The 26691-nt window shown below is 42.2% G+C and overlaps 2 protein-coding genes across 3 annotated transcripts in view; one reads left to right on the top strand and one right to left on the bottom strand.

Moving 5' to 3' along the window:
* The first annotated feature begins 7676 nt into the window (after positions 1-7676).
* slc66a3 (solute carrier family 66 member 3) lies at positions 7677-10849 on the top strand. Its single transcript, XM_014211023.3, has 7 exons — positions 7677-7943; positions 8967-9049; positions 9384-9453; positions 9563-9620; positions 9874-9994; positions 10178-10219; positions 10347-10849. The coding sequence occupies exons 1-7, from the start codon at positions 7798-7800 to the stop codon at positions 10448-10450; spliced, it is 624 nt and encodes a 207-aa protein (XP_014066498.2). The 5' UTR covers positions 7677-7797; the 3' UTR covers positions 10451-10849.
* A 140-nt stretch (positions 10850-10989) lies between these two features.
* Positions 10990-26691, bottom strand: part of LOC106611132 (rho-associated protein kinase 2) — a 58356-nt gene continuing 42654 nt past the window's right edge. Inside the window, exons 5-31 of one of the 2 annotated variants that reach the window (XM_082955700.1) lie at positions 25432-25692; positions 25091-25235; positions 24738-24876; positions 24475-24566; positions 24177-24336; positions 23932-23995; positions 23404-23492; positions 23265-23313; positions 23001-23136; positions 22815-22906; positions 22389-22635; positions 22179-22285; positions 21935-22091; positions 21462-21807; positions 21260-21329; positions 21011-21114; positions 20565-20751; positions 18452-18545; positions 18242-18336; positions 17915-18106; positions 17544-17712; positions 15932-16002; positions 15749-15837; positions 15545-15623; positions 15160-15424; positions 13289-13502; positions 10990-12340 (exon numbers count right to left, since the gene is read on the bottom strand). In XM_082955700.1, coding sequence (XP_082811826.1) covers positions 12337-12340; positions 13289-13502; positions 15160-15424; positions 15545-15623; positions 15749-15837; positions 15932-16002; positions 17544-17712; positions 17915-18106; positions 18242-18336; positions 18452-18545; positions 20565-20751; positions 21011-21114; positions 21260-21329; positions 21462-21807; positions 21935-22091; positions 22179-22285; positions 22389-22635; positions 22815-22906; positions 23001-23136; positions 23265-23313; positions 23404-23492; positions 23932-23995; positions 24177-24336; positions 24475-24566; positions 24738-24876; positions 25091-25235; positions 25432-25692 — 3717 coding nt within the window. In that variant the 3' untranslated portion in view covers positions 10990-12336. Of the gene's footprint in view, positions 12341-12491; positions 12684-13288; positions 13503-15159; positions 15425-15544; positions 15624-15748; positions 15838-15931; positions 16003-17543; positions 17713-17914; positions 18107-18241; positions 18337-18451; positions 18546-20564; positions 20752-21010; positions 21115-21259; positions 21330-21461; positions 21808-21934; positions 22092-22178; positions 22286-22388; positions 22636-22814; positions 22907-23000; positions 23137-23264; positions 23314-23403; positions 23493-23931; positions 23996-24176; positions 24337-24474; positions 24567-24737; positions 24877-25090; positions 25236-25431; positions 25693-26691 lie in introns of those variants that run through there. The other variant, XM_082955699.1, reaches the window with a different exon arrangement.

Below are 26691 nucleotides of genomic sequence, written 5' to 3' on the forward strand. Positions count from 1 at the left end.
TCCTGACAGGAAAGGTACAAAGCTTATGCACATGTGTGGGATGCTCTACTGTTCACACAGGGAGAATCTCAATTGCACACTCCTCGCGTCCTCGCCTTCTTCCCAAAACCAATTGGAAGAGAAGGCCAGAGGTGAGGGATCTGTGGCTTTCTCATCCAATGGGTTTTGAGAAGGCATGGAGAGATGCAATTGAGATTCTCCCACAGTATGCAATTGAGATTCTCCCACAGTCTCTGCTCTAGCCTACTGTTGGGCTGCCAAGAGAACAGGCTACTCTGACAAATGTTGCTTGTTTAATAAAGTTAGATCAAAGCTGAATCAATGTCAATGATAGTCTCCTACATACTGTAACAGAGCCTCGGCCTAAGGTCTGTACACGTGTCAGCAATTTCCTTATCCTGCAATCCTGGCTGATATCCCATTGAGTACAATGGATATTTTGTAGGAATTTTTATCCTGTGTTAACATTCTCAAAATCTACAGGCCTACTATTCTACTGATATAATGCCATGATCATTTATAAAAGCTTTAGTGCAACAATCTTGCATTGCAGATTTACTGTATCTTCCCAGTACACAACACAGGCCTAAATTGTTGCATTGACAGCATAGATTGATTATTGCTGTGTAAATATATTTTTTATTTTCTTTATCTCGGGAAAATCGGGTTTGAATAGGCATCTGTAGGTACCACGCCTTGTCTTCTGTCCAGTAGAGACTGCTCTGGTACAGTTGTGGAAAGCATGCAACCTGGACTCAGGGGTAGACTTAACATAGTTAACAAAAATCCAGGACATTCAAATTAGTATTATATGTTACATTTAGTATGGTATGTATTCATTTCGGGATGTCCATCATCCATTTCATATGATACACTATATATACAAACGTATGTGGACCCCCTTTCGAATTAGTGGATTCGGCTTTTTCAGCCATACCCGTTGCTCCAGCCATGCAATCTCCATAGTCAAACATTGGCAGTAGAATGGCCTTACTGAAGAGCTTAGTGACTTTCAACGTGGCACCATCATAGGATGCCACCTTTCCAACAAGTCAGTTTGTCAAATTTCTGCCGTGCTAGAGCTGCCCTGGTCACCTGTATGTGTTGTTATTGTGAAGTGCAAATGTCTAGGAGCAACAACAGCTCAGCCACAAAGTGGTAGGCAACACAAGCTCACAAAACGGGACCGCCGAGTGCTGAAGAGTGTAGCGCGTAAAAATCGTCTGTCCTTGGTTGCGACACTCACTGCCAAGTTCCAAACCGCCTCTGGAAGCAATGTCAGCACAAGAACTGTTCGTTAGGAGCTTCAAGAAATGGGTTTCCAAGGCCGAGCAGCTGCACACAAGCCTAAGAACAGTATACGCAATGCCAAGCGTCGGCTGGAGTGGTGTATAGCTTGCGACCATTGCACACTGGAGCAGTGGAAGCGCGTTCTCTGGAGTGATGAATCACCCTTCACCATCTGGCAGTCCGACGGACGAAGCTGAATTTTGCAGATGCCAGGAGAACGCTACCTGCCCGAATGCATAGTGCCAACTGTAAGGTTTGGTGGAGTAATAATGGTCTGGGGCTGTTTTTCATGGTTTTGGCTAGGTCCCTTAGTTCCAATGAAGGAAATCTAAACGCTACAGCATACAATGATATTCTAGATAATTCTGTGCTTCCAACTTTGTGGCAACAGAAGGCCCTTTCCTGTTTTAGCATGACAATGCCCCCGTGCACAAAGCGAGGTCCATACAGAAATGGTTTGTCGAGTTCGGTGTGGAAGAACTTGACTGGCCTGCACAGAGCCCTGACCTCAACTCCATCGAACACCTTTGGGATGAATTGGAACCCGACTGTGAGCCAGGCCTAATCGCCCAACATCCGTGCCTGACCTCGCTAATGCTCTTGTTGCTGAATGGAAGCAAGTCCACGCAGCAATGTTCCAACACTCTAGTGGACTGCATTCCCAGAAGAGTGGACATTGTTATAGCAGCAAAGGGGGATCAACTCCATATTAATGGCCATAATTGTGGAATGAGATGTTCGACAAGCGGTTGTCCACATACTTTGGGCCATGTATTGAATGATACGAATTACAATCCATATGATATGTTACGAATTGCAATTCATACAATATGTTACGAATTTCTAATATGTCAGATATTTCTTGTGGCTAATGTTAACTAGCAGGCTAGGTGGCTAACGCTAATGTTAGCTAGGTGGCTAACATTAGCTAGACTAGGGGTTAGGGGTTAAGGTTTGGGTTCAAGTTGGGTTAAGGTTAGGGGAAGGGTTAGCTAGCATGTTAAGTAGTTGTAAAGTAGCTCAAAAGTACTAAGTAGTTGCTAATTAGCTAAAATGCTAAAGTTGTCCGAGATGAGATTCAAACACACAATCTTTGGGTTACTACCTGTTTGTGTTAAACACAGTCCTTCCATTTTTGCCTTAAGTAACCTTCTGTCTTATATAACCATAAAACTTCACTGCTGTTTAATGGGCATTTCATTTCTATTCAGATACTGCCCCTCTTTTATATTTATTCTTCAGGAATGAAACACATCAATGCAAAGTCGCAGACAAAGCTATTTGCTACTCATGCCACAACTGCATTGTATGAGTAGGCCTAGACAACCATAGGCCTATAAGCCTACAATCATCTTTGTGTTTTGATCCACAGGCAGAAGAATTTGAGTATTCTCAAGAACTATGATCATCAGCTGTTAAATTATTAGCCAATTTGTTATCTGTTAAATAGTCAACTGTTTTATTTTAACACAATCTCTTATTGATATCAATGCTGCACTATTTCATGATGTGACCCTAGCACTTTGTGCCCACTTGTCCTCACAGGGTAACCTCAGGGCAGAGAGCCCTTTCCCAACCTATGTGCCAGTGTTCTCTGACCATCTCCCCAATACCACCAACCAAATGTTTGGTTCTGGGCAGGGAGCTGTTGAGAATGGATCAGCTCTTAACTAGAAGCTATAGTAAGTGCAAGCAGGGTACAGATAGGCAGCCTTGCTAGCATCAGGACATAAGACTTTCCCAATAATGTATCAGTCACACCTTCCTAAAGAGTGCATATCAAATGGCTATGTTCCTTGAATTGAGGTTTTACTCATATTCTTTGGATCCTTGCTTGACAGTAGGAACACAACTTTTATTAATTTCTTCAATAAATCAATTCTAACTGATAAATGTGTTTCACCAGTGAATAGTTTCCAAATTGCCAAGAGATTTATTATAGACTCTACGTTGCTTAGAAAAGTATGCAATTTTTGTAACATTTCTGTTATATTTCTAAATAAAGAAATACAGTGTATTGTACTATGTATATTATTGTGTGAACGCATAGCCTATTCAATGATACATAAAAAAGCTGTCTTTTCATAGTGAATACTTTCGCATCAGAAGTTGACCACAGAAGTTATCATAGCGAGTCATTGTCATTTGCCATATGTTGTGTAGATCAACCGGCCATATGCCTCAACCTCAAAATAATGTATAGGCAATACTTGTAATGAAATGATATGGTGCTATTTTCCACATTCATTTGGGATTGAGGCATACCTGGAGCTACACAACAGATGATGAACTGAATTATCAATGGGCTTGTAAATGATGAACACATCAAAGCTATGTCAACGTGATGAACCATCTTAAGCAGCCATCTTCAGATACAGTAGAACATACTTCGTAGACTCATCTGTCACTGCCTGGAGATAGCAGTCTGCAACTCAATAAACCCTGCATGTTGTTCAGCTGCCCCTGCATGTGGGTCATCGACTGCTTTAAATTGTTCAGCAGGACCTGAATCTCCGGCCTAGAGGAAATCAGGTGAAGATGAAGACAGAGGCTTAATGCCCATTTGACCATCTTTAGGATTCTTTCTCACTTTCTCACCAATCAATAATCTGGTGCCTCTGGCTGAATCCCAAATCACCCCTTCCCCCTCGGCCCTCCATTTGCGTGTCTGCGCGCGCCTCCGCCATTTCCAAAGCTGAGGGGGTGAAAATGATCGAGGTGGTGTAGGGGGTAGTTAGACCCTCAGATAGCCACTTCGACCAAGCCAGCAAGGCTTCAGTACAAAGTGCTATCCTGACACGCACTGCAATATGTTTGGAGTTTGCACAATTTCATATAAAATGGAGAGGCGTGTCTAATTAAATTCCGCCTGCATTTTTTTATGTCTGATTTCGAGACTTCACACATGTAACAGATTAACTACCTCACAAAATAAATGTTCAAATCAAATCAAAGTTTATTTGTCACGTGCACCGAATACAACAGTGAAATGCTTACTTACAGGCTCTAACCAATAGAGCAAAAAAGGTATTAGTGCAAAAAAGGTATTAGGTGAACAAAAGGTAAGTAAAGAAATAAAACAACAGTAAAAAGACAGGCTATATACAGTAGCGAGGCTATATATAGACACCGGTTAGTCAGGCTGATTAAGGTAGTATGTACATGTAGATATGGTTAAAGTGACTATGCATATATTATGAACAGAGAATAACAGTAGTGTAAAAGAGTGGTTAACTGTTACTGATGTTGATATCTTCTAAAACGACAGGGGGATTTGTTAATTTGAATTTCATGCTCGTTTTATTATTTAAAAGTGGAACATGAATTGCATAATTCAAGTCAGGAGTGTTAGCAACATGTGACAATGTAGGGCCCTCTGAGTTAGTTGGTAGGGGCAAGGAGGTGGTTTCGGATTCCCCCGAAGGGCCAGGGTTCAGGTCTGGAAGCACGGTTTGGATTGCTCCTACAGTTTTGCTTCAGTACTGCATTTTAACTGACGCCAGGCCCAGAAAGACAATTTCCATAGACGGCCACATAGAGAAGTCAGATTAGAAAATTCCAAATAAGAATCTTTAGTCAACACTTTTATGCACAAAACATTAATTGAATTATTCAAATAATCCTCGCTGAGGCCGATTTTTCTCCATCACACACCCGAAGATATTAAGATTTTATATTCACCCAATGTCTGACATGTTTTTGGATGACGTGATGATGTAATTGCTGCTAGCGCTGCTGCCTGTGTGCACTGAGTGCTAGTGCGCATGTGATGTTGGTCCATATGAGTCAGTCAATGAGCATTATGGGTAATGTAGTCAGATTCATGGAGTGACTGGCAAATGCTGATTTTGGAATGAGACCCAGCCAGGGTTTATGCCAGGATGGCCAAATAGATTATGCATAAACGCATTTCATCAATCAGTGTCTGTGATCTCCGTGGTGTGAGACCAGTCAGGCCACCTATCCAGGTCGGAATATAACGTTGCAATTAGGTGCAAGTTCACAGAATTGATTAATTACAGAGTTCGTTTTTTGACTGAGTGTTCCGAATTTAAAGCAAAAGTAGGCTATGGTTTGTCTTGACAAATCCTACTGGGCACAGACATCAGCTCAACTTCTAGTTTTGAGTTACATTTGGTTGAGTTGTCAACTAACGTGAATTCAACAAAAAGTGTCACCATGTCAATGGATTTAGGTTAAAAGTTGGGTGAAAAAAAAGACTAAATACCCTTATGTTGATGACTTTTTTGCAAATTCAATCAGTTCTCCATGTTGATTCAACGTCCTCACATAGTTTTTCTTGGTTGAAATGGCGTGGAAACAACAATGATTCAACCAGATTTTGCCCAGTGGAATGCTTACCTTGCCAACTCGCAGTGTTGGAAAAATCACTCAAGTATCATCTTGATTAAAAGGAAAGATACCTTAATAGAAAATTACTCAAGTAAAAGTGAAAGTCACCCAGCAAAATACTACTTGAGTAAAAGTAAATAAAATATCTGGTTTTAAATGTAATTAAGTACAGGGGTGGAAAATCACAAAATTGTCATACTTAATTTTTTTGTCTTTTACCCCCTATTTTGTTATATCCAATTATGATCTTGTCTCATCGCTGTAACTCCCCAATGTGCTCTGGAGAGGCAAAAGTCGAGTCATGCGTCCTCCGAAACATAACCTGACAAACTGCGCTTATTAACACCAGCCCGCATAACTAGCTGCACCAATGTGCCGGAGGAAACACCGTTCAACTGACAACCAGAGTCAGCTTGCAGGCGCCCAGGCCACCACAAGGAGTCGCTAGAGCGCGATGAGCCTTGTAAAGCCCCCCCCAGCCAAACCAGCCCCTAACCCGGACGACACTGGGCCAATTGTGCGTCGCCCTATGGGACTCCCGCTCATGGCCGGTTGTGACACAGCCTGGGATTGAACCCCGGTCTATAGTGATGCCTCAAGCACTGCCTTAGACCGCTGCACCACTAGGGAGGCCTCTAAATTGTCATACTTGAGTAAAAGTAAAATGTAAAAGTAAATACTATACATCAACGTTAGCTAGGTGGCTAACACTATCGTAAGCTAGGTGGCTAACGTTAGGTAGGCTAGGTGTTAGGGTTGGTTAAGGTTAGGGTTAGAAGTTAGGTTAGAGGGTTAAGGTTAGAGTTAGGTGTTAGCTAACATGTAGTTGTCTGAAGAGGTTACAGAAGACATAAATGCAAAAACTGTCCCACTTTTTCTGAATTCACTCAAATAACAGTACTAATGACAGTACTACAAGAAAAAATTAACAGGATATAGTACTACAAGAACCAGAGCCCTGACTAACCTAAGTACAGGGGGTCCCTTATGTAAACTGGATCTCTTTCCTCCATTGGAAAAGCCTATAAAATTGTCCCACTTTATCTACTCCATGCTGTCCTACTTTAGCTAGCTAAGGTTGGTAAAGTGGGACAACAAAAAATGACAATTACTAAATATAAACATAATATTGGCAACTTCTTTATGTATTTTGATGCACCAGTACATATTATGTACATTTACATCACAATTTGGGACAGTGCATTATTTATGACAGTTTTATAATCTTAAAATCAAAACAGAAAAAAAGCTATGTCACTGATCTTACTGTGAGCTTCCTAAAGTGATGTGGTTTTGAACATGGGTTTTCTCTGCAAAGGCTTAGTAACAATAGTTTTGATTTGTCAGACCAAAAAATAAATGGGTGAAGATTAAGCTGTCACTGTTTATATGATGTCCCACTCTTTTTGAATTCATCCTAGAGGTTTGATTGATGTGTGCTTGTGTTCAACTCCCCACTCTGACATCCATAAAAAGGCTTAAAGCCCATCACATGTTCCACATCAAATTTAATTGAGATTACATGTACTGCACCACTAAAACTACTGTATGTAGCCTACAATATCCTATGAGGATCATATTTCCAATACCAGAATCATGGCAATGGAAAACACAATAAAACACTGAGTGTACAGTAGACTTTGAAATCCACTGTAACACAATAAAATGGCTAATTAAAATGTATTGAATAAATCCCCTACATTAGGCTACAAATAAACGGTTTTTTTTTCTCGAAAGAGTGTAATTAAATTATAATTGTCTGTTTGAACGATGCTGAGTGAATGGCGTTTCAAGCCTCTCTGCCTCACACTAGAAAACAATGAGGCTATTCTTATTGAAATATTTGTAAACATTTTGCGCAAAGTTCATAATATTGGAAAAATGTTCTCCAAAATATCGATTTAAAGCCACCGTCTACAATATTGCTATAAATTAAAATGATAGATACCGGTAATTATAATAACTTTCAATTTCTAAATTTGTTTTACTACGGATGGGACTTGGGGTAAAAAAAAAAAAAAAACATAGGGGTGGGGTAATGTGTGCGGAAGTGAAATCAAAACTCCGTGCAAGCCACCTCGATCCTGTGATAGTTAGTAGTCGTTAGTGATCTATGAGCCAAAGGTCGATAGATCTTCATCTAATTGTGAAATCATGGAATCAGACAAGGTACTACATGTCGCTAACTTTAGCACACTGTTTGTGTGCATGGTGCTAAAGTTTCCGCAAATATTTGTTTTGATGCGCGCGAAATCGACAACGGGTGTCAGCCTCAACAGTCTTCTGCTGGAGCTAACCGGGTATGTTTTACAAAGCAGTGCATAGTTATATTATACTCCGTCCTAATATCTGCCTTTTTAGGTTCTATTAATGTGTAATTTGTTGTTGATTAATGTTTGCATGGTGGTTTAATTGTAGACTAGAAATCTAATTATATGTGATAATACATAATTGCAACGCTTGCGGATACAGTGTAGCCGACAACATCATGCATAAATGAAGTTGCATTGTATCGAGTAAACCCATGATATGCAATACACTTCCTGCGTTCTGTGGTTGACTCATGTAAGATGAAAGTAAATAGACATTCAGAAAAATTACATCAAACCATACATTAAATCATGATGACTGTACAGACCATGTTGCAGTGTTGCTCTGAATTGAAATATCCTTGTTTCAGGGCAAGTATTTATCAGATTTGGTTCAGCATCAGATTAAAGATGGCCCAGGGAATTTGACCTCATCCACCCAGATGGCAGTCTGCCTATTTTGTGATAAAAAAAATCAGTGTGTTTGCTTGTTCTAATGGACATGGAGAAGCTCTATCTTTGTGAGACAGTAAATATATAAATGTGAAGAATATAAGTTATCATCCTCCACAGCTCACTGGATCCTGACACTCTGCCAGAATTACACTGGCTCTCAGGCAAGGAAGGAGTGGTAGGCCTACAGCATGGGTATTTTACCGTCTCCCTGCTACTTTACATGGTTTGTTGACGTTGCAGTCCCTAATCTCTCCTTTTAGCAACACATCATCCTTTCACTTCTCTCATATCCTGTTGGCTCGAAGCTCATTGCACCATATCGCGATACACACCTAACTTTGTTATTGTTCTAAGGAACATTCTCTAATTTGGATCCTGAGGCATTATCGTATGAAAATGCCCTTAAATACAGCGCATGGTTGGGTCAGGTATGAATATTCCATCACCAGGTTGCTCCCTTGCAGATCCACGGCTTGCTTGTTCACTTTGTGTTCCCTGTTGTTCCTACACATAATTCTTTATCTTCCATAAACTTAATATCACATTTCTTTGTTTTAGGTTCATTGTGTTTGTCACCTACCAGATGTACTATGACTACCCACCCCCAACCTACTTGGAGTACCCCATCCTCATTGCTCAAGGTGGGACATCTTTCTACCCTTTGGTAAAGGTGAACTTTCCTGTTCATTCATTTAATGAAATAGTCCTGTTTCCCTGTTAACAATACTCTCCAGACAATAATCCAACCACATTGTTAGCTGCCGACTTATCTTGCATCCCTTCAGGGTTGTTGCTAACCACAAATGGTAAAAAATGAAGATAATCTATAGTGGTTGTAACTCCGGGTATTCGTTCCCCAAACCTACAGTGGGTGACAATGCACAAGCCTTGCATACCTGATCTCTGTATAAGTGTGTTACACAGTGAGTTACAGCATGTTCTTTTAATCCTGTTGTGTGCCATTATTTGTCCCAGATGTCATCCTCCTGCTCTTGATTCTACATTACAATGGCAGCCTGAAGCAGAGTCTGATCTATGCAGTTGTGTATCCTTCCTTGCTCATGCAACAAAACAAAACACACACACACACTCCTGATTTACATAATGCTAACATTTTGGAAATTGGTAGCAGATCCTTGACATGGCTTGATCAGGTTTGTGGGAGGCTGGCAACTACTCACTGTGCAGAAGTGGATAATTGATTTGGCCATGGTAAGTAGAAGACTGAGGAGAGATGTGAAAAAGAGCAGTAGGTTATTCAGACAGTCAATGTCCACAATGCCAGAAAGCATATTGTATTATGAAGAACAGCTTGCAAAGGACTCTTATTAGAGTCACATTGATGAAATTGTTTCCACAGCCAAATATAGATATAGCACCAGTCAATGATGAAATAACATTGAAAGGACTTTTGACATTGATGCAAGTTATCTTAATCAATTGCTTACCTTTCCATCTCTCTCAGAGCCTGTGTACATTCATCAGTGCTGGCAGTAAGTTTGCCCAGCTCCAATGCCTGTGGCAGTCCAAGGACTCAGGCCAGGTTAGCGCCCTCTCCTGGGGTATGGCTACCTACACATGTTTTGGTGAGTGAACCGTTCTAAACCACACACATAGGCCGTAGCCCTTACAGATCTGTAAGGATATAAGCATGAGCGATACAGCAGCAAATTGGAGCTATGACCAAGTGCCTGCCTAGGTGATCTCGTAACCACAGCAATGAAGATAGTCATGGAATAATGTGATTTATGTTAACTGTCTTGTTTCAGCAAGGATTTACACCACCAGTGTGACAACTGGAGACATGCAGGGTAAGCCAGTCCTGCCACTGCAATTATCAGGTGTTGGCTGGAGAATGAAAATGTCTGTTATTACTCATTACATTAGTGCGCAGCAGCATGTGTTTCTAACATCTGTTTTATCTTCCGCTGTCCACAGTTCTGGTGCGATTTATTGTCATGGCACTGCTGAATTCATGGGTGCTAGCTTCAGTCCTGTACTACAGGAAAAGGGCTGGGGAAGTACAGAAGAAGCAGGATTAAGTCTCCTGTCACAAACAGTTTTTACCTCCCAATGTCTAAAACTGGACAATTTGTCTGCACTCTCTTCTTTCAATGTTTAATTTCACCCAGACATGAAGCTGAGAACTGGACTGTGTGGGTGACAAATGGACAGGCGGCAACCCTTTTGATATCAAAAGGAGGGCTTTCTTTTCTAAAGTTTGGTACCATTCTTTAACATTAATGCTGGTTATAAGCCAGACATTCCATTTGGCTGTATTCTCAGTTTGACAACAGGTCAAGTTAGTGCAAAAGATTTAAAAATGTGTTAATCCTTTGTTTTGAGATGCAGATGTTTCTCAGGATGAAACATTAAACACAGCTGTAACTTTCAATTTATTTTCTAAAGATTTTAATCAATAAACCATATCACCTTTGAAATAGCCTCCAGTTATTAGTGAATATCAGAAAGCATAATTGTTCTTTCAGCATATCTATAGAACTATTTGACTGGTATATGCAGATATCACAGGATAGTGATGCATAACTTATTGGTATAGAAAAGACAGCATACACCTCAATGACCTAAACCAGAAGGCACATACGTTTCTTTATTGTAGCAATATCAAACATGCATTCTGGATGAAGCGCCTTTAAATACAAAAGTGGATAAGGCAGTATAAATAATACAATGTGCACTGTATGTCATGTAAAATATTGTATATTAATATTTATATGTATAAAACATGCTTTTCAGAAGCTTGAATAAAGGAGAGCACATCACTCTCCACCTGAAATATGAGCCAGATGCACACCACGTGCCAAGAGGAATTCTTTACAAAAATATCAGAAACATTCAAAAAGCTTCCATTACATGTTACTGTTCAATACTTTCAGCTTGTGAATGAATACATTTGTAGAGACTTTTTCCATCTTTATTTAAACAAAGATAAGTAAACTTGATGTTCCCCTCTTCCATGGAGAAAAATAGAAATCTTACTATGGGTGGACTTCCCAAAAGAAAAGACATGTAGGCAACAGCACACAGACGATTTTGAAGATGGTCAGGGGGCCCTCCAAGTAGATTTTGAATAGAAAATAAACAGCATAATTTCTAAGTCATACAATACTCGTGCTTCATCTCTGGTTTGCTCAGATGTACATCCAAACAATGAAGGAGTCAAGCTATGGTATTAATGTTGCATTCAGCTGGTGCATTAAACATCTCCTTCTTATAAATTGTCATGCTGCATGGTGTAAGTACATTAAGGCAATGCCAGGGTGAAGTGCTATTAGGTAAGTGTTAGCATCTGAACTTCAGCTCTATCCACCTACCAGTTTACAGTATAGTTCTCCTTGTGGGCGTAGTGTTCTGCACTAGATACTTACGATGGCTTGTAATCGTGAACTGTATTATTGAAAGAATTGTCTTTGCCACGAACATTCAGGTTGGCAGATCACCTCAAACCTCATCTCTTGATCTCTGCTTTTTCCAATGTGGATTTCTTAAGTGTTGTCAAGGTAAGTGCTTCAGCCCACTGCTCTCACATGTCGTTTAGCTTAAATGAGGCTGCTGTTCTGTGTTGAGTGAAAATCGGGATACAAAGTCCAAAGCCCTTCCCATGACCTCGACATCCCCTGGCCTCACCCCCTCCTTAAGGAACCTGGAGAGAAGTTGCTCTTCGTATGCACACAGACGACAAGTAGTTGTGTTGGCACATTGTTCTCAGGAGACTAGCAGTTGAAGTGACTGGCAAAAAAGACAAGGCGGAAGTGGAATAGATAGAAGTCTTCTGGAAGAGTGAAGTGCAATCAAAGTTGTGCATGGAGGAAATGCCAAGTGGAACATTGTTTGTTATCAGTCTTTTGATTGCGTGTTAGGAGGAAACACCCACCACCTCGAACCAGCACCACATTCCCAAGTAAGGTTAACTGGAGAAAGAGAAAAGAGGGGAAAAGTATTAGTTTCTCTAAAACCAACCCACAGCTCAGCGACATTGCCTGCATCACAGTATGCATCCCTCCACATAGAATGCAGCTGTCACATACAACCACCCATAGTTACACAACTTTGCAGAATGGATCTTTTGATTGCATGTTTTATTGCAAAATGTCAGAAGTCATCGTAAATAAACATACAAACCATCATATTATAACACTCTCTTCTACATTAAAAAGACTAGTCAATCTGAAACACACAAGAGGTAAGTCATGATGTCAATGGCCACTTTTGGAGTCTTCTCGTTGCATCCTGGGGGCGTCGGATCTAGGGGGACTGAGGTGAAAGGTCACACGGTTCAGTAGGAGGCTGATATAACAAATGGGATATCCAGAAAGGAAAGGGTTTTAAGGGTCTGATCATAGGAATCAGATCCAGTAGTGTGGTAGGGTTCCTGGAAACCTAAAAGTGTTTAATATTTCCTGACATATTCAACTATGAAGACAAGAGAACACATGCACATTTAATTTCTTAAATTCAGGTACACAAACCCCTTCTTGGGCATGGTCCAAGAACACCAGGCAATAGATTAAAGAAATATAAGAATAAACAATATCCAGCTGAGAATATCCAAGTTCTATTCCAATACAACCAAACTCACTGCACAACATGCCTTTCTGGGGATTTACCTAGGCTTTCACCCTATCTGCTCATCAGAAATCAAAAGCATCATCATCATCGATATCATCTAACTCCCAATGCCAGTCCTGTAGGCCAAAGTTGAGCAATCTGAAAGAGGAAAGTGGTGTTGAGCATGGCCCCTAACCACAGAGCACTAGTCACATCCTTCTCACATATAAGTATTTAAAAGGTGTAAGGTTACCCCTTTTCCGTCCACCAGAGCCCAAGCTTTACGGTCTATGTCTGGCCTTTCCCTTTACCTGTTCTTGCTGGGGGGCAGCTGTCTGCTGGGCCGCCTCATGGACTGGCTGGGCTGGACCTTCATGGAGACCCGGGGTGAGGAGCGGGCAAAGTGCTCGGGGGCCGGCGGCTTCTTTGGGATCTTCTTGACCAGTCGTCCCACCCACTCCTGCTGCTCCTCCTGCGACACAGCCAGCAGCAGCAAGTTCTTGGCCATGGACACATCATAGTTCACTGCAGGGGGACAAAAAGGGTTTATATTGTGTTTAAGACAAAGAACTGTGCAAACAAACTTACGAAACAGCGCTGTACACCTCAACCCCCTAACCATCCCTATATATGCCCCTGACAATGTATTTTTATATGATTATACAGTGCCTTCAGAAAGTATTGATACCCCTTGACTTATTCCAGTTTGTTGTGTTGCAGCCTGAATTAAATATTTCTCTCACCCATCTCCACACACACTACCCCATAATGACAAAGTGAAAACATGTTATTAGAAATGTTTGCACATTTATTCTATATAAAATACAGAAATCACATTTACATAAGTATTCAAAACCCTTTGCTATGACGCTCCAAATTGAGCTCAGGTGCATCCAATTTCCTTTGATCATCCTTGAGATGTCACTACAACTTGAATGGAGTCCACCTGTGGCCAATTAAATTGTTTGGAGAGAAACACACCCGTCTATATAAGGGCCTACAGTTGACAGTGCATGTCAGAGCAGAAACTAGATCATGAAGTCCAAGGAACTGTCCGTAGATCTCCGAGATAGAATTGTGATAAAGCGCAAATCTTGGGAAGGGTATAAATCTATTTGTAGAGTGTTGAAAGTTTCCAAGAGCACAGTGGTCTCCATCATTGGTAAATGAAAAAATATGGAACTACCCAAACTCTGCCTATTGCTGGCCATCCGACCAAACTGAGGAACTAGGTAAGAAGGACCTTGGTCATTGGCCAAGAACCCAATGACCACTGTGACAGAACTACAGAGTTCCTTGGCTGAGATGAGAGATCCTGCCAGAAGGACAACAGTCTCTTCACCAATATGGGATTTATGGGACAGTGGCTAGACAGAAGCCAGTCATGAGAAAAAAGGCACATGACAGCATGGTTGGAGTTGGCAAAAAGGCATGTGAAAGACTGAGACCATAAGAGATTCTGTGATCTAATGAGACAAACATGAAACTCTTTAGCCTAAATGCAAAGCGCTATGTCTGGAGAAAAACAGGCACAGCTCATCACCCGTCTAACACCATCCCTACCTTGAAGCATGGTGGTGGCAGCATCATGCTATGGGGATGCTTTTCAGCGGCAGGAAGACAGGTAAGGATCAATGGGGAACAATAAATGGAGCCAAATACAGGCAAATCCTTGATAAGTGCAAACAACCTTAGACTGGGAAGATTTCCGTTCCAACAGGACAATGACCCCAAGCATACAGGCAAAGCAACACTGGAATGGCTTCAGAACAAGAATGTGAAAGTCCTTGAGACAAAACTTGAATCCCATTGAAAATCTGTGGAAAGATTTGAAGATAGCTGGGGAACGGCAAACTTAAGAGCTTGCAAGGAAAAATGGGAGAAAATCCCCAACTCCAGATGCTTCTACAAAGTATTGACTCAGGGGTGTGTTATACTTATGGAAATTAGATATTTCTGCATTTAATTTTCAATAAATTAGCAAATGATTATAAAAACATGTTTTCACTTTGTCATTATTGGGGTAGTGTGTGTAGATGAGTGAGATTAAAAAATACAATTTTGAATTCAGGCTAACAACAAAACGTAGAATAAGTCAAGGGGTATGAATTCTTTCTGAAGGCACTGTATGTAAACCTGCTCTGCAATAAGCGACGACACCACCCTCACGCCCCACCCCTACCTTTGCAGGGCGCGATGATCTCCTCCTTCTTGTCCATGTGGTCCTTGTGACACTTGATGTGGCAGCGCCTGCACTCCAGGGCAGGAGGAGGCTTAAACATGTGCCACAGGGGCTTGGTGCACGCCTCACAGTTGGTAGGGAAGTGGTAGAGCGTAGGGATGAACTCGTGGCCCTTGTGGCAGATGTAGCTGGACTTCTCTCCACTTGCCAGCTCCACTGGGAACTCAGGCTCCTTCTTACACTCTCCCTCGTTGGCGTACAGAATCTGAGGAGAGAAGAGGTCATCATGGTCAACGCCAATCATTACCATCAACAGTATAAACTAGCCTCATCACATGAATCGTTAAATAAATGCATGAACAAAGAGCCATAAGAAGCAAGGGACCTGGAATATCCTAGGGATCTCTTTGGCGTCAGCACGGTAAACATCTGTTTGAGTGACAGGTCGCACGTGGAAGAGTTTACTGAAAAGGGAATAGAACAAAACGTTAAGGTAAAAAAAAAAAAGAAAAAAAAAGACTACAGTTATCTGCATTAGCATGATCATTTAAATGTAAATAAAAGGAGCAGGTAGATAGTCATTACTCACTCGATATCCAGCACCATATAGGGGTTGGATAGCTCTTTGTCCTGTTCGCTGTTATAGAACAGAATCTTCTTGCTGCTCACAACCACATACTAAAGAGAGACAAGAAAACATTTGTAACTGTAGAACATCAACAATATAAAACTACAATGTCTGATCAGTAAGCCAGGTTGAAAATATTTTCACCTTTCTCTCCCATCCAAACTTCTTGGTGTTGTTCCTCACCGGCAGTGAGAGCCATCCCTCTAGTCTCATTTCTGAGAGTGAAAGAGGGGGAAACATTAAAACAGCAGGGCAATGTTCTGATAGATCTACACACTTCAGTTTGTACATATTCCCAGGAAACATAGCTTTTTCTATTTCAGTCCACAAAAATTTGGTAAACAGCAGATGCAGAAAATGTCCACAGCAACTCTGCAAACATTATGGATGGACTCAAATGCAAAACATGCAGGTTAAATGGTTTGTTTCAGCTGCAAAGAAGTTTTCCTTCATAAATGGACAAAATATCAATCCATCAATGTATCAATCACGCAAATCATCTGAGTCATTAGTAGCCTATTAAAGTGATCCTGTAAACATACTGGCAACTGGACAACACAAGTCAAAAACAATCACATGCCAAAGACAATAGGAAAGATAGCTGGCACTCCAGGACGAGAGAGCAAGTCACCTCATTTCCCCCCCCATTTGTTTTTGGCCATGTTCAATAGAATAAAGGTGCAATCTTTCTTGTACTTAAAAAAGGGTGGTTACAGAAGGACTCTGAAGACAGCAGATAGGAAGGCCAAACCAGACTCCAAGTACTAAAACTGTCCAGAGAGATGGGGGGGAAAAAGGAAAGAAAGGATAAACGAAGACAATAGAAAATGCAAGAGGTATAGAAACATTACTGTAAAAGTTAAGTGTAAAAATCATTGAGTGAATAAACTGAAGACAGAAGCTCAAGTGGTCTTAGTTCTTTATTAAGCAATAAGGCCCAAGGGGGTGTGGTATATGGCTAATATACCATGGCTATGGGCTGTTAGGTGCTCTAAGGTAGCCCAATTATTGTTTTCACTAATTGGTCTTTCGATCAATCAGATCAGCTCTGAAAAATATTTGATGTGATTGGTCAAAAGACCAATTAGTGGAAAAAAGATGATTTAAACACAGCCTGTTTGCTACATACTGCAGTCAGACTGTCAACATTGAAGTTGCTTGTGGTGAATAGAAAATAAGGGGTGTTGTACAAAACAAAGTCATCAGCGATTGTATCATCTCTTACCAATCAGAGAATCGAAGCAAATGACGAATTTTCAAAACACTGCATACCCACGTGTGTTCTGGCATTGGCCCAACCCATTGGTTTTTGGGAACAATCAGAACGGTTCGAATGTGTTTGCATTCTAGAAATCGTTGGGGAAGTACTCAGATCCATCCGTGGCGTAGCGTTTGGCCGGAGCAAGGAGTCTGGGTAGCCAGGCAACGCGGACCGCCTGGATACAGCCCTTAGCCGTGGTATATTGGCCATAAACCACAAACCCCTGAGGTACCTTACTGTTATTATAAACAGGTTACCAATGTAATTAGAACAGTAAACAAGTAGTTGTGTCATACCCGTGGTATATTGTCTCATACCACGGCTTTCAGCCAATCAGCATCCAGGGCTCGAACGACAGTTTATAATTAGGCTTAGAGTTAAGAAAATAACCGAAAGTCAATTTAAACATACATGTGAGGTACAATGCTATGTGAACAGGACTGCTTGTACATTGGGTTTTGCACACACATACAGTATAAAATGGGTACTCCTTACCTGTGTAGGCGTCGTCCGCATCAAAGTCTGGTCCACTGTTGATACTGGCTGATTCCAGGGAGGAAACGTTGGTGGAGCTCAGGAGGTTACGTAGCTGCTCTATGTCACTATCCTTACTGTCCAGGGCCATCTGCAGCTCAATACGTACCTGACTCTCATCCGCTATTTGCTATTTGACACAAACAGGGGGAAACATACATATGAAATGTCTATATTTTGGAGGCCCCTGTTAACTTAGTTGATCTCTCTTGGTGTGACAGACCACCTGCATGTCATTGATCTCTCTCTGGTAATTAATGATGGTGCTATACAGGTGGTTGTGTAATGGTTGTGTGACAGTTAGTATAAGGTTGTGTTGCACTTGGACTGACCGCCTGCATGTCATTGATCTCTCTCTGGTACTTGATGATGGAAGAGTTGAGTTTCTCCTTCTCCGATCTCAGCTCCAGCTGCAGCTTCCTATTCTCCTTCTCCTTCCTGCGTACGTCAGTGTCGTTGCCGCGCCGACTGCCTGCGGCACGTACCTCCTTCCTGTTCATGATCTCCGCCAGCTTGTTCACAGCCTGATGCACACAAGATAAATCAATAGTCATGATGAACATTAAAACAATAGACAATAAAGACAAGTGTCTTCAACACGATTTCCTTGCTGTGCAACATTGTAAAACTTTGAAGAAATGACATTAAATCTGCCTTACCTGGGTCTTCAGTGTTCTCTCTGACTGGAGCTGCTTCTCAAACGTGAGCTTCATCTGGCTCATCTGCTGTTCGTCATCCTTGGACATCTGCAGCTCTGAACACATGGCAAATAGAATAGAACATTATCTGATGTTGAATGGAAATATAGTTTACGCTTTCTAACCAACCACATGCACACCCACCCACACAGGTTGGAGGCAGAAACTCACCTTCAAGTGTCTCCTTGAGTTTGTTGTTGAGCTCCTCCTTCTCATTGGCTAGGTTAGCCACGTCACTGGTGAGGGTTCGGTTGGCCTCCTCCAGCTGGGCAGGAAAGAGCAGACAAAAAGTGAGACCAATACAATAGTATTTCTCTGCAGAAAGCATCCTCACGGCCCAGCAAGTGTCACCTCAGTCAGACTCACAGATCTATTGGTCACAATGCTCAGTTCTGTTGTTGTTTACTCCTGGTCCTGGCTATAGTCCCAGCCAAGTACTACAGTAGCACACAAGCAAGCCTGATTGAATAATCATCAAGAACTTGATAAGTTGAATCAGTTGAATTCTGTGTTTTCTAAACCACTAAGCAGGGACAAAAGCCCAATCCCACTGCAGCCCTCCAGGAACAGGACACCAGGCAGGGTTCGTACAGACAGTGGCAAGTCAAATTCAAGGACTTTCAAGTACTTTTTCAAACGCTAATATTTCTTTTCAAGGACCATCAATTTGTAATAGTTTCTATTATGCAATTGTTTTTAGTCACCAACAGATGGCAGTATATCTCCACAACCTCATGAAAAAAAACTAACCGATGATGTTGGTCGATTTCCTTATATGAACTGTAACTGAGTAACATCTTTGAAATTGTTGCACGTTGCGTTTATTCTTTTGTTCAGTGTACATAATATTAAATTGACTTCATATTTAAATTGTCTTTATACTGTATTTCACTACATTTTAGGTCCCACAGGCTGTCCCAACACATAATGGCATGAAAGTGAATTCTGACAGTGTAAAAGGACCTTAGATTACTCTAAAATGTTGTATTCTATAACCATTTGAAGAGAAACTAGTTATTAATGTGTTTGATTTAAAACTCTCTCAGGGGACCCTATTTACATTTTAGGGGACCCCTATATGGGTCCCAGACCCCAAGTTTGGCAACCACTGTACTACTAACCTCTCCCCCTGCTTGCTTCAATGCTTCCTCTCTCTGTGCATCTCCTTTGCCTCCTTCATTGCAGCCTGACTCAGCACTGTCTGTCTCACTACTCTCTATAAAGGAAAGGTATTTTGTTAGGGTACTATAAGTTCTCATATCTTTTGATTATAGCCAGCTTAATTTCAGTCAACTGCTCCTGCTGAGTCAGGCTCCGTTCAACGTTAGCTTCTAACCAGCTAGTTATAGCTAGCTACCTGGCTAATAGCCAGAGCTCTTGAGCTACCTTGCTAGCTAGACATCTGACTGTCATATCAGCAACCAGTTGTACACTCATTCTCCAAGAGTCGGGGGGGGGGGTTGTTTGGGCGATGTCTGTTGACACAACAGGAGTCGAGGGATGTTAAAATAATTCCTAGTGTCAGCGGTGTCTCTGCTACTTGCCACTGTAGGTCTGGGCTGAGGTAGCTCGTTTCACCTCTCTGCCTATGTCGTGGGCCGAGTTTCCCGTTGGAAAGTGGTGAATGAATGCGCTGCTAACAAGGCAAATCTGGGGGATCAGGTCAACATAACGAGCATACATGAATCATTCTTGATTCCACTCGTTTGCAGAAGTGGACGCAATTAGAACTCGGATCAAGATGCCTTCTGAGCGTTTATCAACGCTGGAAACGCAATAAGTGGGTAAACGATAATTAACAAAATAAAAAAGGTAAATAAACGCTTTCATAAATAAATACAATCCCTGGTTGGTCTGGCAAAACCCATTCATAAACATCAATATCCTGCCAGGCAACATTGAATCTACATTTGCCTGGCATTTTACCTATGGATGTGACGTTTGGCGGTGCCTAATCAGTCACTTCTGTACCTGCCTGGCTGAGTGGCAGTATGGGTGGAATGAGCGATCTCACCTGGCAACCAGAGAGCGAAACACGTGAGGAAATAAAACTTCTGGTCTGCCTGGAAATTAATTCGCAAGACCAATACATTTTTCATATTAACATAGTGGATCATTTTCCGTTCTCCTCTCATTCTAATTCAAATACTTTTCAAGTACTAACTTGAGAAAATGTCTGACTCTCAAGATATTCCAGTATAAGAATTTCAGAGTGCCAAATTCAAGTACTTTAAGTACCTTGTGCAAACCCTGATCAGAAGAACACGGACCAGTGCCGACTCACCGAGCAGATGGTGATGTCCTTCTCGCCCAGCTCCTGCTTGTGTCGGGCCATCATCTCCTTGAGCTCCAACTCCTTCATGATCTTCTCCTTCTCCAGGTCTGAGTACTGCTCCTCAGCGATGGAGCGAGCCAGCTGCTCCGAGTCTGCTTTGGTCAGCGTGATCTCCAGCTGCGCCGCCAGGGAGTCCCTGGGGGGGGTCAAATATGTCACATCATGGTGAATTGAACATGGGTGTTGGTTGTGTTGTTTTTTTGTGTCGTTTGTGTAAATAAATCAATAACGATATTCATTACAAGAACTCTGTAAAGAGGAATAAGGCTTAAACCAGACCCTAGAGAAGCTCATCCTCTTCTGAATATCTGGTCAGGTGTTTAAGTTCAGCAGGACTTGAGTTGTAGACTAATGTCAGTAAACAGTGTAGGGCCACGCCACTTCCTTGTACTCACCTCTCCTCTTGTAACTCCTGAAGTGACTGCTGCATGTCCTTGTAGAGCTTGCTCTTCTCTTCGCATTCATCCTTCAACTCCCGCACCTGGGTCTTATACAGCGTCTGGGCAACACAAAGAGATGAGCATCTTCAAAACACAAATTCACACTGCCAATGTGCAAGAATGCATACAAAGGGTGCAAGTTCTCAAGTTAGGATTCCACTGTCAAAAACCAACCATTAAGTGTTATAGCTGCAGCGGACTTACCGAAAAATACTGCTCAGCCTCTAGCTGGTCCTGAAGTTCCTTCATTTGGCCATCTGAGTCCTGCCTTTCTCTGTGGTCACAAACACAAATGAATCCTTTGAGTTTGTTTTATTGTGATGCCATTTTCTGTCTGCGTTATTATTTGCTAAAAAAGTAAAACATTAAAAAAGGGAGAGAAAAGAAAGTCAGAATGTTGACTGACTTGCGTAGCTCCTGGTTCTGTTTCTCCAGGCTGCGTTTGATTTCCAGAAGGTGGTTGGCCTCCTGTTTCAGCTGCTTCTCAGAGGTCTTCAGGGCATTTAGCTGCTGGTTCTGGGCCTTCAGGTCGTTCTGGGTAAGACTGCGCTTCTGGGTCTCCTGCTCGATCTTCAGGGTCAGGTTCTTCACCTCCTCGGTGAGCCTCTCCTTGTGCCTGCGAAGCTCGTCAAGTTTCTGCAGGGACTGCTTGTAGTCACAGTCCAGCATGCTGCTGTGTTTCTCCAGCTCCAACATCCTGTTCTCCACACGCAGCTTGGATGCCCTCTCCTCTTGCAGCTTCTGCTCCATATCTGGGGGAAGAGAGCAAGAGGAGTGATTTATTTCATTAGATTTGACCCTGCTAACCAGAGTCTAGTTTCTTTACCGAAGACTGATTCCTGTCCTTTGTCATACCTGAGAACTCAGGAATGGTCTTACCCTTCATGGCCTCAGACTTGGCGCCTTCGATCGATTCAATCTTGCTCTTGTCCGCGAGACGTGCCTTGGTGGCTTTGTGTGATGCCTCCTCCTGCTCCAGCCCCTGTTGCAACACCTTCAGCTTGTACGTCATGTCTATCTCCTTGTTGTTCTTCTCCTACAGGAATGAATATGAAAGACGATTAAACAAGTAATAAAAGTACAGAAATGATAGGTATTGATATGAATCAGTGTGGATGTTTACCTTCTCCAGATCTGTGAGTTTCTCCTGTAGTTGTCTCTTCTCGGTCTCTGCCTTGGAAAGGGCCTGTCTCACCTGCCAAACCTCATCCTCCAGCCCCGAGATTCGCCCTACAGAGAGAAAAATATCACCAAAGGTAAAATCATGCTGCAAGAGACGTACATGTGAATACATGCACACAGTCTCTCCCACACAAACAAAATCCCCACTCACCCTGCATGTCTGTGATGGTCTCAGAGCCCTGGCAGTGTTCTCTCCTCTCAGCCTCCAGTGCTGCCTGCAGCCCGATGAACTCCTTCTCCAGCGTGAGCTTGGAGCGCTCCAGCAGGCAGCACTTGTCCTGCAGCTCTCTGCCCCCGGCCTCCAGAGCTTGCAGCTGCTTGCCTGTTTCCGTCTGGGCCTTCCTCAGCCTTGTGGCCACCTCCTGCTCCGCACGCAACAGAGCATTGGCCTCGTCCAGCTGAAATATTATGGAGAGCACGTCAGTTAGTCACTTTGTAATGTGCATTCCAATCACACACAAACACATGCACATAAACACTCAGTATACATACGTGGACATATGCACATTAACATACACAAACAGACAAGCACTTAAACACACTTAAAGCCATTTTATCCTAAAGCAGAAACACACACCTGTCTTTGTAAGTGAATGTTCTTCTCGTTGGATATGTGTGAGTTCTGATTTCTCTTCTTCATTTCGTCCAGCTGGTCTCGTAGGCTGTTGACTGCAGACCACATCACAAGTTAGAAATGAAAGTATACTGTGTGTGTGTGTGTGTGTGTGTGTGTGTGTGTTTGTTTTCAGCCAGCGATCCTCACCCTCGTTCTCCAGGCAGCGTTTCCTGTCTGCTTCGCTCTCTGCCTTGCGATGGCTCTCCACAGTCTTGTGCTGCAGTAGAGCCTTCTCTCTCTCCAGCTGCCTCAGACTCGACTCCAGAGCCTTCCTGCTACTCATCTGTCAACGTACCACCACAAAGGAAAGTGTTGGAATGGAACAACTTGTATTCCTTCTTGGTTGCCATTTTTCTCAGTTGTGTGCTATAGTTGTATGCTATATTGCTACTGTAGCTCCAAAGTTCTCACTTCTTCATCAAGATCTTTGGAGGTTTTCTCTAGACGACTGGTGGCAGTTCTGCAGGAAGAGAGTGCATGTCAACTTCCTCATCTCCCACGATCATACATGTAACGCTAATGGTTTTTAGTAAGTGTGTATGATGCCTACCTGCACTTGTGTTCCAGCTCATCTTTGGTCTGCATCTCATTATTGAGCTGCTCTTCCAGCTGGTGGAGTTTCTTCTGCAGCTTGGCCGACTGAGCAAGGAGGAAGAGGAGGAGGGAAGAGGAAGCACAACCGTTACGATATACTTCACCTGGACTCTGCTCTGACACTATAGCGTATCATTTTACCACAATTTGTTCAAAGCCAATTGATTTCAAAACAAAGGACATTTCAGTCAAGAAAGAGAATACTTACCATCACAATATCCTGCAGCAGATGAGAAATTAATTAAGTTAGTTCGGCAAAACAATTTCAGTCAGCATAGAAGTCAATGATCGGACTGCCTTTCCAGGATTAGCTTGTTGTTTAGCTACTGGAGGAAAGCTCCTTAAAATGTTTCAGCATCACTAAGAACCTGATAGATTGTGTACAACTCCTCAGCTCAACTACAGGAATTAGACTTATGACCAGTTATGACATTGTTATTATAGCTTTGCATTAGATTAATACGCACAAAACAGAAATACCCACCTCTCCTTTCAAGGCTGTTGAGTTCACAGTCACAACTGTTGAGTTATTCACACCGCTTAGTAACCTGGAGGAAACACATTGGTGTTTGATGAGGAACTAACAGCTCACACACACTTTCATACTCCTTAACACAATCAAAGCTTGGTGAAACCGAGTAACTCATGAGTAGTGGATGGCTGAGGTCAAAATATTGTCCATGATGAGGACGGGGGTGTAATAGGGAGACATGCATTTTCAAGTCTTACTGGTCCTCCTTGAAGTATGTGAAGCCGACGAAGGGAAGCTGGTTGCCCACAAAGGCCTTAGGAGTAGGGAAGGTCTCCACGTCACCCTTGTCATCTTCTATCTCATCAAAGTTACTGGTGTCAATGTCACTGCTCAATTCTGGAACCACAGGAGCGGCCGCTGAACAGTAGCAAGACGAGAGAGAAAAAAAAAATATATTGTTTGTGTTATTCATGTCATTTCTAGGTATCCATATGTAATATATTGTGTATTGTACCAGGATGATAAAATAATAACATTTAATTGACAGACACCTACTGTTTCTAATGCTGTCAAAATTCCATTGGTCATTCTTGAAAAAGGGGTGTCGTTTGATCTCCTCCACCCCGTTGCGGCCCAGTCGTACCTCCCTAAACGCCAAATAAAGGGCCATGGACTTCTGTTATGAGAGCTGGGACAGTTCCGTCTGAATACATTCTAGATATTGGTCGGTTTATTTGGACTACAACAAAAATTTGTTTGCAAACTGTAACTTCAAGTTTTTGTAACTGTGGTTACTTTATTTTTTTTATCATTGCTACCTGTCTGTCAAGAAGGCACAGATTAAGTTTTTGGCATCTTTGGAGATCTCTACGTCATCTGGAAAGTTGAGCGAATTCTTGTGGTCCATGATCTTACTGTAGGTTCCAACAAGGGAGTCGGCATAGAACGGTGTGTCACCTAATAGGAACAAACACAGAAATGAGGTGAAAAATAATGCCGACATGTTCTAAGCAATTTGCTTACAAGTTCTCTAATATATCTTTATAGGCAGACTTTAAATATCTTAGTTCCAGATAAACCATCCAGTAAAACACTTCAGTTAGTGGAAATGTAGATTGAGTCGTTATTTTTGAGGCATAAACAAAGAGCGGAAACATACACACCAACTCACCAACTAGCATCTCGAAGATGAAGACCCCTACAGACCACCAGTCACACTCCCGTCCATAGTAACCATCTCCACCCTGCGACTTCAGAACCTCAGGAGAGATGTAATCTGGAGTGCCAACCGCTGTGTCACAGTGCACCATCCCAGTCTGTAACCAGTCAATCCTTCAGTTAGATACACTATCTCAAGCAAACCAGGTCTGAATCATCAAGTATATACAGTTAAGATATAAGTGTTAACTTAAAGCACAGCGAGACACTAGAGATATTCCGCTGGAAGTATTGTGAGTCATGCTCTCTTTAGCACATTGCACAACTGGAACAAGAGGAAAATATTGTCCTTACAGAGTCCATCTTCATGCAGGTTCCGAAGTCTGCCAGTTTGAGGTGTCCGTGGCAGTCCAGGAGCATGTTGTCAGGCTTGACGTCGCGGTGGATGAAGCCCAGGGAGTGGATGGCATCCAGTGCCATGACCACCTCGGCCGTATAGAACCGGGCCCACTTCTCAGGCACATCGTAGGTACTGGTGAGGTTCACCAGGTCCCCTCCAGGCATGTACTCCATCACCATGTAGAGGTAACGGTCATCTTGGAAGGCACAGCACAACTAGACACAGACCGGAAAGCAAAAACAATACAAGTTAAAGGGTTCTCTTACATCACACTTTTCTGGTTCGATATGGTTTGTGCTGATCGTTTTGAGACATTTTTGTCTTATGTGATATATTATATAGTGTGTGTGTGTCATGTCTAGGGCTGTGCTGGTCACAACATTTCATCAGCTGGTGATTGTCAAGCAAAAAACTGCCAGTCTCACGGTAATTAACAAACATGTTAAGTACTGATCTGACTATACCATATGGCTGTGGGCTACATTAGCTCATTTAGCAGACAAGATTTGCTTAGAATTCCGTGGCATTATTTATAGTATGAAGAATACAATTGAATAAAATAGGATATTTTCTCCAAACGATTTAAGGGAGTGTGCACATGCAGCTATTTTGTGTTGAGCGGTTAACAAAGAAACAGGTACTTCTATATGCTTCATTTAGAGATATTAATGTAACTTTAGGTTGTTCTACAAACATTGGGCTATACATTTAGATTTGTAATACATTGTAAGGCTGCATGATACGACTAATGATGATTTGAAAAAAGTCGCTTAAAAAGCATGAGCTCTGCTTTGGTTTTTGCGCAGGCTGTACACACTTCATCAGTCTCTTATTCACAATGTGACAAGCACTTGATATTGCCTAGAATTTCCCAGCGGCATCCCCTTTGTGGACTACAGAAAAAGGAGGACCGAGCACACCCCCCATTCTCATCGAAGGGGCTGTAGTGGAGCAGGTTGAGAGCTTCAAGTTCCTGTGTGTCCACATCACCAACAAACTATCATGGTCCAAACACACCAAGAGTCGTGAAAAGGTCACAACAAAGCCTATTCCCCCTTAAGAGACTGAAAATATTTGGCATGGGTCCTCAGATCCTCAAGAAGTTCGACAGCTGCACCATCGAGAGCATCCTGACTGATTGCATCACTGCCTGGTATGGCAACTGCTCCGCCTCCGACCGCAAGACACTACAGAGGGTAGTGCGTATGGCCAAG

This window comes from Salmo salar, chromosome 09 (genome assembly GCF_965601325.2).
Source record: "Salmo salar chromosome 09, fSalSal1, whole genome shotgun sequence".
NCBI lineage: Eukaryota > Metazoa > Chordata > Actinopteri > Salmoniformes > Salmonidae > Salmo > Salmo salar.